Source organism: Lissotriton helveticus, chromosome 7, assembly GCF_964261635.1.
Source record: "Lissotriton helveticus chromosome 7, aLisHel1.1, whole genome shotgun sequence".
Classification (NCBI taxonomy): Eukaryota; Metazoa; Chordata; class Amphibia; order Caudata; family Salamandridae; genus Lissotriton; species Lissotriton helveticus.
Genome location: NC_136068.1, coordinates 110,472,860 through 110,491,470, shown reverse-complemented (window position 1 = coordinate 110,491,470; position 18,611 = coordinate 110,472,860). Strand labels below are relative to the sequence as shown.

The 18,611-nt window shown below is 45.2% G+C and overlaps 1 protein-coding gene across 1 annotated transcript in view; it reads right to left on the bottom strand.

Moving 5' to 3' along the window:
• Nucleotides 1–18,611, bottom strand: part of COL20A1 (collagen type XX alpha 1 chain) — a 511,940-nt gene that overhangs the window by 138,681 nt on the left and 354,648 nt on the right. Inside the window, exon 28 of the mRNA XM_078651638.1 lies at nt 2,127–2,285. Coding sequence (XP_078507764.1) covers nt 2,127–2,285 — 159 coding nt within the window. The remainder of the gene's footprint in view (nt 1–2,126; nt 2,286–18,611) is intronic.

The following is an 18,611-nucleotide window of genomic DNA, read 5'->3' as shown; positions in this document are numbered from 1 at the left end:
GTCTTGCTGCGTGGGATACGATGTCCTATATTCATGGCAGGTATTGTTACTGGGCCTGAGACATCGCCCTAAAAAGTTTAAAGCATCCACACGCTTCATAGACCTGGCACTCCTACTGGCTAAACGCCAAATCAAGTGCAAAGTCCCCCTCCCACAGTAGTCAACTAGGCCCTTTCTATGGAGGCTTGAACCCAAGCCGAAAGCAGGGCACTCGAGCGGAAGGACTCCAAAGGCTGTGAAAATACCCCATAACCTCTGCCTGGGATAGGTTCCTGTCAGAGCTACTTGCCAACATGCGCAGGACCGACTCTGTTTTCAGAGGGAAGCCTGCCTTGACTCACCATTGATACTGCACTGCCTACACAATCTGTCATCCCATTAAACGCCTTTCCTCACACTGTCATGGTGCTATTTAGTTACTTCTGATTGGTGTCGGCGGGTGTGGGCTAGAGAGTTGTTACATTTGGTTTCATTGTTCTATCGATTGCATTGTCCACCATCTACTCTACATTCCTCGAACCTGATGCTTCATCCCGGAGGCAAGCTTCCTTATAATGGTAAGGCTTTTAATACATTTCACACGTTTGTCTCTTCTCCTTCTCTTCCTCTGTATCATTAGTGACCTGTTGAAATATTGGGCCAATGTTGGAAATGTATGACTATTATAAATGCTTTTATGCATTGTATCACATTATTTGACGAAATGCAAATAAAGACAAATTAAAAAAAATAGAAGGGAAAGTAAATGAATCAAAGTCAGAAGGGGTTAGACAGATAAAGACGGTAGCACAATCGCGGCCCATGCACGTAAGAGCGTTGTCGAAATCCCCACTCCACCCCGCCTCACCGCATTTGGCTGCACCGGCCGCGGTAGAAAGAAAATTAGATTCGAAGGAAAGAAAAGCAGAAAGAGAAGAAGCCGAAGAAAACAAAAGGGTGGGAGTTGGAAGGCAAATAGAGAGGACGAAAAGGTACAAAGAAAGTAGTGGAACTCAGAGAGAGAAAATAACAAGCATTGGCAAAGCCTGTATCCATCCTAGGTTACACTGAATATGGCTTATCCATCACAATACCTCTCATGGACAAGGTCATCAGAAATCTAGGAAGCCATACATGACAGTCCAAGAGGTTGTGTAATAGGGATGAATATTTGTACACAGGAAATTTTATGCGCCATAGAATCTTTTGTAAAGTATTCACAAATATGGATTTTTGTAATTTTTACATGATCTTCATCTATGGAATGGGAAACATCATTTCCACAGTCTTAACAACGACCTGCCTTTAAATCAAAGTCACTTCCCCCAACTGTGATGTTACCACACGTTTCTTTAACCCACAAGTTGTTACATTGACTTGCTGTAGGGGGCAAATTGTTGGACTGGAGAGGATTTCTAAGTCCAACACCTTCCCTACTGTTGTGTAGACTGGAGTTGGAATAGTAATTTATACTATTTCAAAGTCCAGCGTCCTCTAAAGCAAGTTGTTGTAACGGCTTGCGTGGTAAAGTAACGCGTGGTAACGTTGAAGTCGGGGTAGTGACTGCTTTGTAAATGCATACAGTGTAAGTGCATGCAGGGTTCCGTCATACTACCTCTATGTAAGAATGTTTCAAGCAGGACAATCAGAGGGAGCAGTAAAACCTTGTCTCGTATCTCACATGAGAGTCATATCCTTGTTTTAAATATTCCCATGAGATATTAGCAACCAAATTGTGTAAATCAATGGCATTTCATGAAATAATTTGTGGTTTCACCGGCCCCTACTTTAGAGGCACACATTTTTATCTCATAGCAAATAGTGAACATCTTTGTTAATGGGATCAAAAGCGATTTCGTCATTGATAGTGCCTAGTGACTACAACTTGAGAATAAGGGAAAACGTTGACATATGTCAACCATATTTACCAAAAGGTAGATGAGATACATCTCCTCTTGATTTTCTGTTTTCATTATTACATGGAGAGTAACTTTGGATTATAAAAATATGGAAACAAATGGAGTGTTTTTCTTTATTTCATTTCATCTTAACTTACTGTACAGTTCTTTTCATGACTAGCTGATAATATACATTATGGTAAGAAACAATAAAAAAAACTTTTTAAAAATGAGAAGGGTCCAACTCACCCCAGCTGACCCACTCCGTGGTCCTCGGGTGCCCGTCAGCTTTCCCAGCATCTCAAAGCCATCGGTGGTGAATTTTGAAGCCCTCTCAATTGGCTTTTTGTCTATTTTCCGACAGTCAATGTAAAGCTCAATGCTGTACTGGTTCACAGATACCTGCACCTGTACAATATTGAAATAGGAGTTAGGGTGAGACATGAACAATGAGGTAACTTTCAGCAGCAGGCAAGCCAGCTTGAAACAATCACCTTATATCCACTCTGACTGACATACACACAATGCATCATTTAGCACCCAAAGTTCCTACAGAGGCTTCATGGAAAAGAGTACGGTTTAGATAAACCTTCTTGTCTTGCCAGTGAGGTTTTATAGTAAGGATATCCAGCATTGGGTGATGAGGTCTAGACCATGTGGTCCAGACCATTTTCAAGATGTCCACAAGGGAAATATTTATATATGGTGCATGTAGTTTGTATTCATATGCATAGTGTTTATCAAGAAAGTCTGAAAATCACCTCATAGCTATTACATGTTGACAATCTAATATCTGTGTCATTAGGGAAAATTGTGTTAAGCAAAATACAAGGGCATTAAATAAACAGTAGAAGCTGTTGCATGATCTACAGCCTTTAAGAACACATCTTGAATGCAAAACGTATCTTCCGCTGAGCTTCAAAAATGTATTATTCTAACATAAAAAAAACAACAACCAAGCTTCACAGTTTTAGTACAGTCCACCAACCATGATGGAATTTTTCGTGTCTTGTAGGATCCCGTTCATCGCAAACATCTGGGAATGGAGCTTTGTTAATTCCAAACCTGCTCTTTAGTTGCAACAACTTATGCAGGACATGAACGCTTCCCCTGTAAGATAATTCTGCTTTGCACTCTCCTACTATTCTCTGTGTTCCTTTATTTTGCATTCATTTCAACTCTTCACTGCAGCCAGATAATTAATATACATCTTCTTTTCATTTTGTTTTGCTTCTTTCATAGAAGGACCCTTTATAATATTCATCATGTTTTATTTAGTACCACCATGGTTTACAAACCAAAAAATCACTCCATTCACATCTCCACACTCATCAGCAGGCTGGATCTCATTTCTTCCATTATCACACAAGTTGCCTTCTTGACATTAACACAATCTTGTGGTTTAATCACTGTGTGGTCATGTGTACTGGTTTTGTAATAATCTGTATGTCTGAGACTACTTGTTTGTATTGCACTTGATTCACCTAGACCTGCAAAAGTAAATGTGGAAACTGTCTTCTGTCCTATCAGCAAATACCTTGCTTTCAGTGGTTGAACATGATGTAGTGTGGTGAAAACAAATCATTTCCCTGTTTCCCACTGTACTAAACTTTTCTCAATGGCTAACTATAATCTCTTTTTACAATACAATTAACTCTTTCCACTTGTCTAGTCATTTGAGGATGATAAAGCAATGTATTGTCTTGAGCAATGCTACATTTTCTTATGATATTACTCCTGATGTTACATGTAGCCCATTATCAGTTATACCTGGAGATGTTTTCGTGTGGAAAAGTTACTAAAAAATCTATACTCTTTAGAGTTGGTGTTATAACTAGTCTTATTATTAAAATAATAGCACAAGGATTTCAATAAAGATAGAATATTTCATGTGAATTAACATACTGAAAAAGTAGATTACAGGTTAGAGTTAGCATTTATTTACTGTAATAGAAGATATTTAATCATTTTATGCAATTTATGAATATAGAAATAATTAGCATTAGGCTAAGGCAACTGATTGTTTTAATTAACTCACAATAGTAATTTCAATATAATAATAGGATAATCGTCAGCTGGAGGTAGAGTATTGCTGCAGTTTGGATCATAAAAAGATGATGATGAGTTGCAAAAAATGCCTGTTGTTTATTATAGTATGTTACAGGGTGAACCGGGGTTTCCAGTCTGATTACGAGAGCATTATTCTAGCATGTGAATTGACAGATCCAATGCTGAAACAAGTGCAACTACACTTAAAAAGGATTAAGGAAATGTTTAATATTATGGTTAACAGGATACACTCGCCCTGCTTGGCAGCTTGCCTTGCTTCTAGTGTTGTGTTAGAAGCGTGCTGTGCTTTTAAACTCCCTTTGGCTTATTTTGGTTTTTTATCATTTTCGTTTTTCCCTGCTTTTAACGGGGTAGTTGTCCCCTTACCTGCACATAATTGGACTCCTCACCGCTGCTTTAGCGGGTCCGGTTCTGGGGGCTTAGCCTCGAGTGTAGTTCCGGCGCCATCTTGGGAGGGGTAGCGACGCTTTTTGGGCGCCATCTTGAGCGTCCGAGTGGGGCTGATCACACCTGGTGGCCCTACTAAAGGCGGTCAGTTTCGCTGCTCTGCCTTAACAGGATACACTTGCCCTGCTTGGTAGCTTGCCTTGCTTCTAGCGTTGTGTTAGAAGCGTGCTGTGCTTTTAAACTCCCTTTGGCTTATTTTGGTTTTTTATTATTTTCGTTTTTCCCTGCTTTTAACGGGGTAGTTGTCCCCTTACCTGCACATAATTGGACTCCTCACTGCTGCTTTAGCGGGTCCGGTTCTGGGGGCTTAGCCTCGAGTGTAGTTCCGGCGCCATCTTGGGAGGGGTAGCGACGCTTTTTGGGCGCCATCTTGAGCGTCCGAGTGGGGCTGATCACACCTGGTGGCCCTACTTAAGGCGGTCAGTTTCGCTGCTCAGCCTTAACAGGATACACTCGCCCTGCTTGGCAGCTTGCCTTGCTTCTAGCGTTGTGTTAGAACCGTGCTGTGCTTTTAAACTCCCTTTGGCTTATTTTGGTTTTTTATTATTTTCGTTTTTCCCTGCTTTTAACGGGGTAGTTGTCCCCTTACCTGCACATAATTGGACTCCTCACCACTGCTTTAGCGGGTCCGGTTCTGGGGGCTTAGCCTCGAGTGTAGTTCCGGCGCCATCTTGGGAGGGGTAGCGACGCTTTTTGGGCGCAATCTTGAGCGTCCGAGTGGGGCTGATCACACCTGGTGGCCCTACTTAAACCTGTCCTCTAACGCGCAGCGGGATCGCGTAGCGGGTGCGCCCTCGCTGTGCCTGAGTCGTGCCAGAGTCCTGCCCGTCAGCGTCCCGGAGGCGTTCGGAGCAGCGGGCGGGGCTGGCTCTACGGGATTATCAACTCCTGCCGCCAATATGGTATGTTATACGTCGCTGGAGCTTCGGTCTCTGCAAAAGGTTTCTTGCGCTTGTCACAAAGTTTTTCCCGGTCGATATAGGGGTAAGAGACGATTTCCTGGTTGTGGTTGGTTACCAGGCAATGCCCCGGCTACTATATCGAATAGGGAGGTGGACAGTGTGAAGCATCTCTGCCTGCTTTTAAACACCAGATCAGTGCGCAGACATGCTCAGGAGATCTTCGATCTCCTGGCCACTGAAAAGCCGTTATGTCTAATGTTGACAGAGACTTGGCTAGGAGATTCGTCTAATCCTGACATCGCCACAGCAATTCCCCCAGAATACAACATCTTTAGGCAAGATAGATCGGAGGGGAGGGGCGGGGGTGTGGCACTTGTGGTGAATAAATCCGCCGCCTGTTCCGTTATCCCCATGGATGCCATCACAGGATCTGAATCCCTTGCTTTCTCTATAGCATTGGCGCTGTATCAATCTCTTAAAGGGCTTTTAGTTTACAGGCCCCCTGGACCGGCCGGATCCTTCTTTGATGAGCTCCAGTCGGCAATTTCAGCGCTGGCTCTGAGAGCTGAGCACTGTGTATTGGCTGGGGATTTTAATTTCCACATGGATGAGGGTTCGGACCTTGACACGATCAAATTGATAGACATCACGGCCCCCCTAGGCCTTGCCCCCTACCTTTCTGGGCCAACACATGAAAAAGGCCATACCTTGGAACAGGTCTTTTTCACGTCCCCCATAGAGGTGATGGCACTTTTGCCAGTGCTCTGGTCAGATCATAGGCTGGCCAAATTTTATGTGCCAGGCACAAAGAAATCAGCGAGCACTACTCTTAGGCAGCAGGGACTAGCACCTAGGGCGTATCACCGGGTGACTCCAGAAATGCTGGCACAGGCGTCTCTTGACCATCCCTGCCCTCTTACGGGAGACCTGCATAGGGATTTAGAGTCTCTGCAGGCGTGGCTGACGGACAGGCTGAATGATCTAGCCCCTGTGATGGCCCCCCGATTAACATCTAAACGGGTCTCTGCCCTTTGGTTTACTGAAGCACTGTCGGCTTCTCGACGGCAGTGTAAGGTGGCTGAAAGGGCTTGGCGTTCACAGTATGATTCCGCGGCCAGGCTTGTCTACAGGACAGCGGTCAAAGCTTACCATCGGGATATCCTCCTTGAAAAAAAAGGCTACTTCGCCAGGAGGATAGAGGCTGCCTCTAATTCTTGTAAGGAGATTTTTACGATTGTTAGGGAATTTACGGCCCCACGATCTAATTCGACCCAGGCCGTTCCTTCCGAGCCGTGGGTTTCTGCCCTTGCCAACTTTTTTACTACCAAGATAAAACTGATCCAGGACTCCTTTCCCTTGAGGGTGGTTGAAGTACCTTGCAACCTCGAGGGTGGGTCAGTTCCATCGGCCCTTTTGGGCTCAGTCTTGGCAGACTTTCCGCCAATTTCAGTTGCTTCGTCACTGGCATTCATGGCCAACTTAATTCCGGATTGCCTCTTGACCCATGCCCGGCCAAATTTCTGGCTAAAATGGCGGTAGTTGTAAATCCGTTGGCGAACCCACTCTTGAATCTCTCCTTGAGTCGGGGGGTGGTCCCGCAGGCTTGGAAGCAGGCGATGGTCATTCTCCTTCTCAAGAAGCCTGGCCTAGACCCTGAGGCTTTGGCCAACTACAGGCCCATCTCTCTCCTCCCCGCGCTGGTTAAGATCTTGGAGAAGCATGTGCATCTACCTCCTGTGACCCCCACATGTGGCCCCTTTCGCTGCATTTGTGGTGAGTGGGCTTTGGACACCCGGTCACGCATCAAATCATTAAGTCTTCCTTCTCGGCAGAATTGCATGCCACGGAAGCGGGACCTTAATATTTGGAACCTGAATGTCAGGTCACTGGTAAAACACTATCAGGAGATTTATGACCTTCTTAAATCTGAGTCCCCCGACGTTCTATTTTTAACCGAAACCTGGTTGCAGGACTCGGACTCTTCTATACTGAACCTTGCCTTTCCCCCGGACTATGCCATTTTTACGCTTAACCGGGGTACGAGAGGCGGTGGTATCGCGATGGCTGTCAAGCTGTGTTACCCCTGTGAATGGAAAGCCCTTCAACTCCCAGGAAGTGAATGCGCTTTGTTTAAAATCTCATTCAATCATCATTTCACCCTCTCTGGTCTTTTAATATACCGCTCTCCGGGCTGCGATGCTGCCTTTAGAGCTGCTCTCCCGGATCTAATAAGCACAGAAGCACTAGGCTGTGCAAATTTTAATGTCCTCGGTGACCTTAACCTTCATCTGGACTGTCTGTCTTCCTCCGCCATTCGGAGTTTTTTGGCCGACTTAGAGGCCTTGCAGCTTTCCCAGCTGGTGACCGCTCCTACTCACCATGATGGGCACTTACTTGACCCGTTTTTTACTAACTTAGAGGACATTAAAGTACTTTGTCCCATACGGATGATCTGGACCGATCACATGCTGGTGAAAATGGTTGTTCCTATGTCTGATCCCCTTTATGTTTCCAAGGACAGAACAATCCTTAGACGTCACTGGAATAAATTAAAACTGGAGGACTTCTATGATCTCTTAGAGAAAGTACCCCTGGGCCCGGTATCCAACGTTGATGATGGTTATGATTCCTTTTGTGCGTGGATTTCTCGCGCTCTCGATGCTTTGGTGCCTCTGGTATGGTCTAAACAGGGCACTAAGGAGCATAGCCCGTGGTATGACGATACCTTAGCATCCCTCAAAAGAGCTTGCAGGCAGGCTGAAAGGCTTTGGAGGAAATCATTTGATCCTGAGCTTAAGGCCTGCTATTTTGCTAAAATAAAGGTTTATCACAAAGCGGTATGCAGAACTCGTGCCGCCTATTATGCTCAAGAGTTTGGGAATAGCCCTAACCCCGCAAAACTCATCTTTAAGGTTTTAAAAGACCTTGTGGCTAAGAGGACTACGGCGGCTGAAATACGCTCAGACTCCCACTGTGAGGGTCTGGCGTCTTTATTCCTCGAGAAGGTGTTAGCCATATATCGTTCCTTCCCAACAGCCTCGTCTAATTTAGAGCGAGTCTGCTGTATTGTGGGAGATAGTGAGTGTCTCGCCACCTTACCTTCTATGACAAGGGAGGCTTTTGATCACTTGAGCCATAAAATCAAGTCGGGCTCTTCTGCTGATCCACTTAAACCGGCTCAGCTTAGGACCATGCTGCCGTTCTGCAGCAATCCGGTGTTGTCCCTGATTAATTTGTCACTATCCTCAGGGGTAGTTCCTATCAGGTGGAAGCAGGCCGTTGTCACACCCATACTGAAGAAGGCTAACCTCGATCCTCTCAAACCTGAGAACTATCGCCCGATCTCCCTGCTTCCCTGGGCCACAAAAGTTGCTGAGGCCCATGTGAACAGTACCCTGGCTGACCATCTGACCAGAGCTAACATCCTAGACCCAACTCAGAATGGGTTTCGTGCGGGCCACAGCACGGAAACGGCCCTACTTTCCATGGTCGAACACCTACGTTCTGTGCTTGATGCAGGTCGGACAGCGGTACTACTACTATTAGATCTTAGTGCCGCGTTTGACACTGTATCGCACAGGATCTTACTTCAGCGACTGGAGGAAGTAGGAGTAAAGGGCTCGGCCCTATGCTGGTTTCGATCTTTTCTTACGGATAGATCGTTCCAGGTTGCGATTCCACCTGGCAAGTCCAAACCTTACCCTTACCTTACCCAAACCTTACCCGTTGTCCCTGGGGGTCCCACAGGGGTCTTCGTTGAGTCCCACTCTTTTTAATCTGTACGTGAGACCGCTGGCTGCGGTCGTCAAGCAGTGGGGCCTGACGATGGTCTCATATGCTGATGACACGCAGCTGGCGGTCACGTTGAGTGGAGACTCTGATGTGGAGGCCCTCAGGTTCAGGTTCAGGGATGGTTTGCGTGTCGTGGCCAATTGGATGAACTCTAACTGTCTTCAATTGAACACCATGAAGACAGAGGTCATGGTGGTCGGCAAACAAGTGGGATTGTGGGGTGATGACTGGTGGCCTTCTGAACTGGGTGTGACCCCCTCTCCGGCTTCGGAGATAAAAAATCTTGGGGTTTGGCTAGATTCAACACTTAGCTTTACCTGCCACACCAAGAGGGTGGCGACCTCTTGCTATGGCATCATTAGAGGTCTTAGGCCCATATTGAAATTTTTTGATGCCCCCACCAGACAGCTGGTGGTTCAGGCATCAGTACTGTCCCGGCTGGACTATGCCAGCTCGCTCCTGGCCGGGCTTAATCAGTCGGAACTTACCCGGCTGCAGCGAGGGCAAAACGCCGCAGCCAGAGTAGTGGTAGGTGGTGCTCGGTAGCAAAAACGCTGCACTCGCTCCATTGGCTCCCTGTTAAGCAGAGGATTGAATTTAAAGTGCTCTGCCTGGCATTTAAAATTCTCAAAGGCATGTCTCCCCAAATTCTGGCTAATCTTTTAACTCCTTATGTCCCTCTGCGAGCGTTGAGATCGTTAGGCCAGAATTTAGCAGTGGTTCCCCGCTTCAGGCTGAGCAGAACCGGCGGACGCTCCTTTCGAGTGTTAGCTGCGAAGTGGTGGAATCTTCTTCCCTGTGAGATCCGGGCTATAGACGACCTTCTCCAGTTCAGGCGCGCCATCAAAACGCTTCTGTTTGTTTAAAGGCTTGGTTTTTTCTTTACCCTTCTCTCTTTGATGTTGTGTTGTGTCTGTCTCCTCATAGTGCCAGGACGCCCCTTTGCTGGGGCAGCTGTGCACTGTATAAATAAAAATAACATGACATAACATAACATAACATAACATAACATATCGTGCTTTCCAATTTTTGGGAATCCCACAATTTGCTACACTCCACTCAATCTGGCTTCCGCCCCAATCTAAGCACCGAGACGGCGCTTTTGGAGGTGTCTGAAGCCATTAAAGATGCACTGTATTCGGGAGGCAAAGCTATGCTTGTAATGCTTGACCTGTCGGCGGCCTTTGACACCGTCCCCCATGAGGGTCTCCTCGCCAGACTTCATGAGATCGGTCTGAGGGGGACGGTGTTCAGCTGGTTCAGATCATTCTTGGCTGGCCGTCGACAAACGGTCTGGGCCTCACCCAGCTCTGCCGTGATGCCACCTTTGGGAGTCGGAGTCCCGCAGGGCTCGGTGTTAAGCCCGACTCTTTTCAACATCTTTATGACCCCTCTGGCGGCATTGGCGGAGTCTTTTGGGGCCCAGATTGTATCTTATGCCGACGATACCCAGCTCCTCTTTACGTGCGGGAAAGGAGAAGATTTTGATGGAGAGAGTATCCATGAGTGCCTTGGGGCTGTTTTTAAATGGTTCCAGCTTAACAGCCTCAAGTGCAACTCAGATAAATCTGAGGTACTCTTCTTCGGCTGTCCATCTGACCCAGACTGGCAGGAATGGTGGCCTGTTAATATGTTTCCTCCAGCGCGCTCGTCCCAGCTAGCAAAGAATCTGGGGATCAAGATCGATAATGGTCTGACGTTAAGATCTCAGATCCTTGGTCTCACGGGAACATGCTTCGGCCTTCTCAGGATGCTCCGTAAGTTCCTTCCTTTGCTCTCAGAAGATCATAGGAAGACTACGGTGCAGGCCTTAATTGGTTCAAGACTGGACTATTCCAACGTCCTATATCTTGGCCTGCCGGAGTATCTCCTGCAACGGTTGCAGGTGGTCCAGAACTCGGCCGCGCGGGCCATTTTTGGCCTTCACAGGCGAGCCAGAGTCTCCGGCCTTTTGCAGTCGCTCCACTGGCTACCTATCCGGAAGCGGATAGTTTTTAAGGCCTTGACCTTGGCCCACAAGGCTCTCCACGCCTCGGGAGCAAAATATCTCCAAAGGAGGCTTGCCTTTTACCATCCGGCCCGATCTCTGAGATCTGAATCATTGTTCCTTGCTGTGGTCCCTCGAGTAAAAAAGGCCCGCATTGGAGGTCGCTCTTTTAGGCTGCTGGCACCACAGCTTTGGAATACTCTGCCTCTGGCATTACGCAGCACCTCTAATTTGCTGACTTTTAGGAAGGGCCTTAAAACTTGGCTTTTTGCCCTTTAGTGCGCTCGTCTTCCATTTTGCTGGGTACGTTTTTATTTTTCTGTGTTGTGTTTCTCTGCTACAGGCTTCAATAAAAGCGCCGGGACACTCCCTGGAGTAGCCGCGCGCTATAAAAAACTAAACTAACATAACATAACATAACATGGTAAGAGTTAGGGATAGAAGGCAGAGTGACTGTAGGGGAGTAAGGAGAACAACATAAAGGGCACTTCAGTGTAACATAGGTGGGTGAATTAAAGGTAGGATAAAGTAACCATAGGAAATTAAGGTACAGGGAGGAAAGGCAGAAGACATTAAAAAAATGCTACAGCTTTTACCAATGTCTGCAGTCGACTTGTCGCGTGTGTACATAATGACATTTTGAGTTTAGTTCTCATGTTGCTCATACCACACATCATCACAATGTGGTTTCCACATCCATGTCCAGCGGTGGTCACAACACATTATATAATTGCACCCCACTCTAAATTCTCCTCTTGTGTCACTTTCATAATTTCATGTTGAGTACTTTTCAGACTGCTTTCGTAATTCTTGTCACAAACTGGTTACAAATAGTTAATGCTTTTTGTATAAATCAGTAAGATATCAACCTTCATTCACAATATGCCTTTCTGTTGTCACTACGGAACTGCATATCAAATTTTCCATATTAAAAGTGAACAAGTCACCTGAGATCACCTCAATCCAGTAAAACTGTCCGACTCAAGGTATGCGATCAATGTATCCCAATGTATGGTGTTATATTCCTTAACCACATCAGACAGACAACCTGGCACTACATCCCTAGCCACTGACAAATACTCAATACTGATATTATATTTTCTGCGCTTTAGAATACCCATATTACCATGCTTGATCTAGCTTGTCTGCACTCTTTTTCCTATGACACTTCAACTAATAGCTTGTGGGGTTTTCTTGAAGGCGTTTTAATTCAGAGTATTACTATTATTGGGAGATGACAATTTATAGGGTATCAAACTCCCCCTCTTATAGTCAATTTCCAGACACCAAATTTGGTTTAGGGTCTGGGTCTTTGAAGTTTTATGTTGAATTTCTGCTTCGTTTGAAGTACATACAATTCCTCTTCTTCTTGAAAAACCATCTGTCAGGCCTGGATATCAGTCATAGTGATATGAGCATCAAAAGGTTAATCTTGGGCTCATAACCCTATTCTTCAGGATTCCATTATCAACGCCATCTCCTTCCTGAGATGTGTTGAGGCCCCTTCCTTGTGAGTGGTCACTGAATCAAGAAGCACCCTTAAAGTTTACAAGGGGAGCCTCACTCTCCCCTCTCCAGTGTCCTCCACCCAGCTCACAAGAACGCAGTAATACACACATTTTTCTGGGATGATTCCTCTACCTCCTCATGTCTTCACAATGTAGGCCTGCATCTCCCAAAATGGACCCCAGGGCCCACCATGTATTTTACCATCCACAGGCACACATACATCAAGTGCATGTATACATACACTCAGTACACATAACATTTGCATGCACAACAGAGCACTGTAGTCCTTCTGTATTGTGCCTCTTCCAGGCACACACACACACCATACACACACATTCACTATGCACATGCTGCACAACATTACAGCCTTAATGTATGGTACTCCTCGCAGCTACACATAATCCCAATGCATGCACTCACCCTGCAGAGCACTGCCCTATCCATGTTTTGTACCCTTCCCAGACACACATACATCCAGTGTAGAGTCACCACCCATGCACTCCGCAGCACATCACATCCAACCAATGTAGGCCAAGGGGTGAGTTAAGCGCATATCAGCTGAACTTTAAAAAGTGAGTGAGCCAGTGACACCGGTTAAAATGGACCTGTTCATTCCTATTGATCACTACATGGCATGCTGTCACCACTGAACTCGTGCTTCTTAACTCCTGGTGAAGGCAGTGACCTTCTACCTCTATTAAGGTAGCACTTTGGGCACCCCTCCTAGTCCAACAATGCGTGAGACAGGCCTAAGTCATAGTGCCCATGCATGATCCATGTTGGCCTATAACAGCAAAAATCAACATTAGGGATTCCAGATATCAGTACAGTTAGACACTCAGGGCAAGAGTTGATGTCCATTACCATGAAGAAGACTTCTCCATCCCAACAGTTGCTATTCTATTGCAAGTCTCATTCCTTCATATATTATGGTTAGGTGAATTTGTCAGTGACAACATTCATATTTTGAACTAAAAAAACATAGAATTTCACCAGTTATAGTTAGTAGAGCTAACTATAACGTATGCCCCTGCCATGGACTGCTTATTATCTCACTTATGACATCACTCATGAGCTGTTCTATAAAATCACCTATGACATCCTTGATGGCATTTCAAATGATATCATTGCCCCTCACTTTTAGTAATCAGCCCGGGGTGAGCTCGCCTGGGAGTTTCGTGGCTCATGGAGGGGGCCGCACAGCCCTTTGCCCATTTTGTTACATTTCAGCCCTGCAGGATGGGCTCCCCCGGGCCTTTGAAACTCAGGGATGGGGCAGCACGGACCTCCTCCTCATTGTCTTACATTTTGGCCCAGGTGGAGGGCTTTCCGGGGACTTTTGAGGCTCAGGGAAAGAGGCTGTGTGCCCCCCTCCCCATTTACAGTATCTACAGCCCCAGGGATGGGCTTCAAGGTCCTTGTCAAGGCGTGGGGATGGGGACTGCAGGGCCCCTTCCCTATATAAACAAATATTGGCAAACATGGGTTGGATCCCTGGGGTCTCTGCAGGATCTGGGAGGGGGCTATGCAGCCCCCCTCCCTTACATAAATACATCCCTGTAGGTGGGTCCTCGGGACATACAATTATTGAATGCTGATCGGACTGCATTTTTTTTCGATCCAGCAAGTGTCTTACGGGATAGCAGCATTTTTTGCCGATCTTTTATTTTTTTGGGCCCAAGGGGGTCTCTCTGGGTCACCCCTATTGAGCCTAAGATGTCATGGTATCCTTACCCTGCCCCCTTATACTATTTTCTTTTTAATTTCTGGGCGGAGGACTAGGTCCCCAAGTCCTGTAATGGCTGCAATAAACATTTTTGTTCATGTTGCTGACAGCCAATCAGAGCGCTCGCTCACGCTGGAGTCTGACTCCAGAGGGAGCGAGATGCCCGAAGGGGAATTAAGCTTTCTAGGCAAATCAGAACGCTCCATTTTTTAACAGCCCCAATCATACAGATTTTCACCGAATCACTAAAAGCACAATCTGCGGGCCAAGATCTAGCTTCCTGCAAAATATGGTGCAATTCCGTTTAGCAGTTTTTGCTGTAGCCCATCTTAAAGTAGTCTTTGAAAAATGTGTGGGGATTTTACTTTTAAGGACCACCCTTTTTCCAGGAAGTAGTTGAGGTGACTGAAACTTTTTTGGGGGGGAGGGAGTTTTGTGAAGGTTTGTCTAACAGGGCCAAAGTTGTTAGCAAACCAAAAAACGCTCACTCTATGGAAAAGCAGACAGACCTAATTATAACTACTTAGTTTGTGACCGCCACTTGGTTATTGAACCAATGTCATCCAACATCTTTACAGTATTGTCACCTATTTTCATATTACAATGAGGGTCACCTCTTTTCTTTTGAGTCCTGGTACCAGTCCCACTTCCCTCCCCTCCTTACAAGGCCTTCCCTCTACATAGTGTGCCCTCATGTCCTAAAACAAACAATTACCTAGCTTTCAACTAAGGACTTTTCATATTATTCACCAATGGTTGGTACTTTGGCATCAGTGACACACCTTTTGGTCACAATTTGTAATTGTGTGTTCTTCTGGTCTCCAAGTCTCATCAGATGTTCCACTCACTCTCACTATATCTTCCATCTTGTTCTTTATCTCTTTCCTTGTTACTTCCTTTGCACACCTACGGTGGCTATAGGGAGGGCTCTCTCTGTGGCATCTGATATCTTGAGATCTAATTCATAATCTTCACTACACCTTCTTGTTTCGAGAACTCATCGTGATTTGGGGCTTTTCAACCATCAATGTTCATAATATGCACGATGCTCTCTTAATTCTACTACAGACTTACTAATCAACACTCTCTGCTTTTCCCTTATACTGAGAATAAAATCAATAACATTTGAAAGTCTCATTCTTCTGTGCAGCAATATAGTAATTTAAAATCTCCCAAGTGAAAAAAATTGATTCTTTCCCTTGTGGGACTTCCAAGGTCTAAGAGAGCTTCATTTATCCACATTGTGCCTGCCCCAAAACCATTTAATAATAGCATCTTCAGTTTTCCTCTGAAATTGTCTCCTGCTGAAGCAGTGAAAAAGACACTGATCATTACTCTTCATTATTTCTAAGGTGTTATTGGATTTCCCAGTATTGCTATGGGCATTGTAATTGGTTGCAGTCCTTTCTTTCCAAGAGACTCAATGTAATAAAGCAATTGACTCAAATACTGGATATGTCCCTCAAGGGCCAAAAATTCTCCAGTGAATGTACTTTTAGCAAACACAACTACTGCATATGGCATGACTCCAAACTGGGACAAGTACGTTTCACCTACCATCCACAATGACAACTTGTTCAATGCAAACCTAAGTATACTGCAGGGGTATACGCTGTCTATAAAACATACTGACTATAAATTCAAACCACTGAGGGACCTTATTACTGCTCAGGCACTTTATTGAATGCATCGCCTGCTGCAATACCTGTGTTCTGTATAACACCGTAAAGTATCTCATCAAAGATGTTTTTACATCTATACTCTGGCCAGAGGTTGACCATTAACACAAATGTATGTATATTTTTTAGATGCTATATTTTTCAGATGCTCTTCCTGGTGGGATATCTCTCTCACTCCATAACAAGTGCTATGAAAGGAAAAGCACAATGGGTCAGTATTGCCCATCGACCAAGGCCTCCACAAGAGTTGAAACCTCCTACAATGCCTCGCTTCAACATTGATCCCAGTTGGTTATTATTGTTATATGATGACAAGGTGGGGTCGCAATAAAACTAGCTTAGCAATATCACACCCATCTGCACCACTAATATTTCTAAGTGCAGCATCAAGCCCACAATGTCATGGTTGGAGCATCACCGGCCACCAGTTTCACCCAACAATTATCACATGGTTCACACAATAAGCGTATACTATACCATATGGGCATATTACTAAGAGAATCCTACTTAGATAGTCTCTTAAGTTTACATCTTTCTACATTACTGGCATGCCTTAGCACAACAACATGTCCACATCAACGTAACCAAAACACCTTTCCGGACATCACACACAGCACACAGCGCTTTCTAAGTAAGTCACACTATAAACACACACTATATGAACTAAATACATTAGGCATTTTTGTCACAAACTGGACAGATACTGGACAGGACGACAGGGCCAGACAACTGATGTGAATGTACTACAAATAGACGGGGTGTCATTTAACACTTGAATATAAAATTGAAGATAGGGGTTGGAAGATGGAGAATGCCTCTGAAGTATTGTAAATGTATTTACCGATAGCGGCTGGCAGGGAATGAGGGTGGCGGAGCGACGGGTAGGGTACAAAAAAAAAAAAAAAAAAAAAAAAAACACTTACCTCCTCGATGCGTCTCTCATACGTTGTCCCTCCACTCGGACCAGAACCAGAAAGCACATCCAGGATCCCCTCAGCCACAACTGCAATGCAGCATTGTGATACATCTGAGCGCCGTGGTTCGGGGCTCAGACTGGCTGGGGAGTCTGGGCATGTTCCTCACCAGGCTGTGCATTACAGCCTGGTGGGGAACATGCAAAGTGCGCATGACTGTTAGACTGGCCCAAGACGGCCGTCCAAACCATCATGCGCAATTAGAGCGTGCAAACCACTACTACCCCTGTGCCACCAGCCCCGCCCACCCTAACCAGCAACAAACCTACAAAAAGTAAAATGATAATACCCACGTAATTATAATTGTATTTTTCCTGCTCTGAGAGCAGTGGGGCGGCGCCTTTGCGGTCGCCCCTGGTATTTATCCTTTGCATATTTCCGTAGAAGAGAATCAAACACACATAAAGGAGCTTTTATGGAATCTACACCTAATACTGGAAGGGAAGAAATCATTGTTGAACTATTCCTCACAGTCTAAACCCAGGCCTACCCATGCCTTAACTAGCCTTCTATGCGTCCAATTCCATCACCTTGCCTCATTTTCTGGTGCATCCAGTAGTAGTCAGTTAACTCCTAACTCAGCCCTTTCTCCTCTATCTCTTGGAGACAGGAAGTGATGCAGTGGAGCTTGCTTCTACTATTTTTACTACAAATCTCTCCATTTTAGTCTACAGTTTACCGCTGTTTGGCCATTGTCCCTCAAGTTTCTTTGGGTGTGAGATGACTACTAAAGCCTACATCCTCTTCTCACCTTCTATCACTGTTTCACTCTTTAATCTTAACCACCATTTTACTCCCAGACTGGTGGTCGCAGCAGGATTCTGCACCAACCGTCAGACCCCCTGAATGCGATTATAGAAAGGAACAACAGACTAAGACTAACAGTTGTATTGTTTGTAACCAAATTAATTACTGTATGGTGTTTCCCTAAACCTAAAAACATGTTTTTCCCCTTCTTTTATGCTAAATAATATTTCCCCCACTGAATCGCTTCCATTTTTCGATGGTTTTTTTCTTATGCTAATGCCCGGAATTGAGTGGTGGCAATTACTGTGAAGTTGCTGACAAGGTCATGGTTGGTTCGAAGTGATGGGTAGTTGAGGTAGCTACCTGAAAGTAACCAGGGGCAAAGTAAAACCGCTGCATTTGATGGGCTGTATACCCATGCCAACAATATATAAACACAAACAGATCTGACTTGCTCTGAACAATTAACTGTATTTTGAAGACATCTGAGGAGTTTTTTTTAAAAAAACTTTGAAACTTCCTCGCATTGAAAGGTCTAAACTAGGGGTGCCTAAGGGTTTTCACAAAGCTCTATGCACAGCTGTGGGTAGTTTGTGCAGTCCTTTGCTCCATATATTTGCATGACAAAATGCAGAAATTCAATTAATTTGAATGCAGGGATGTAGGTGTGCTGCCCCTCACAAGCTTCTATCTATGCATTTGAAGTAATTTATATGGAGTCACAAAAGGGGCCATGTCTCATACATAATAATGAGGCAGGGGTGCTTTTTAACTCACTCTGAATGGGCGTTGTGGGTATGCGGTCTCATGCAAATGAGGAAACACTTTGCCATTCCACCAGCGCTGCTTTACAGAGGCGAGCACAGTGGCAAAAAACCTGTCGGGGGGTGTACTGACGGTG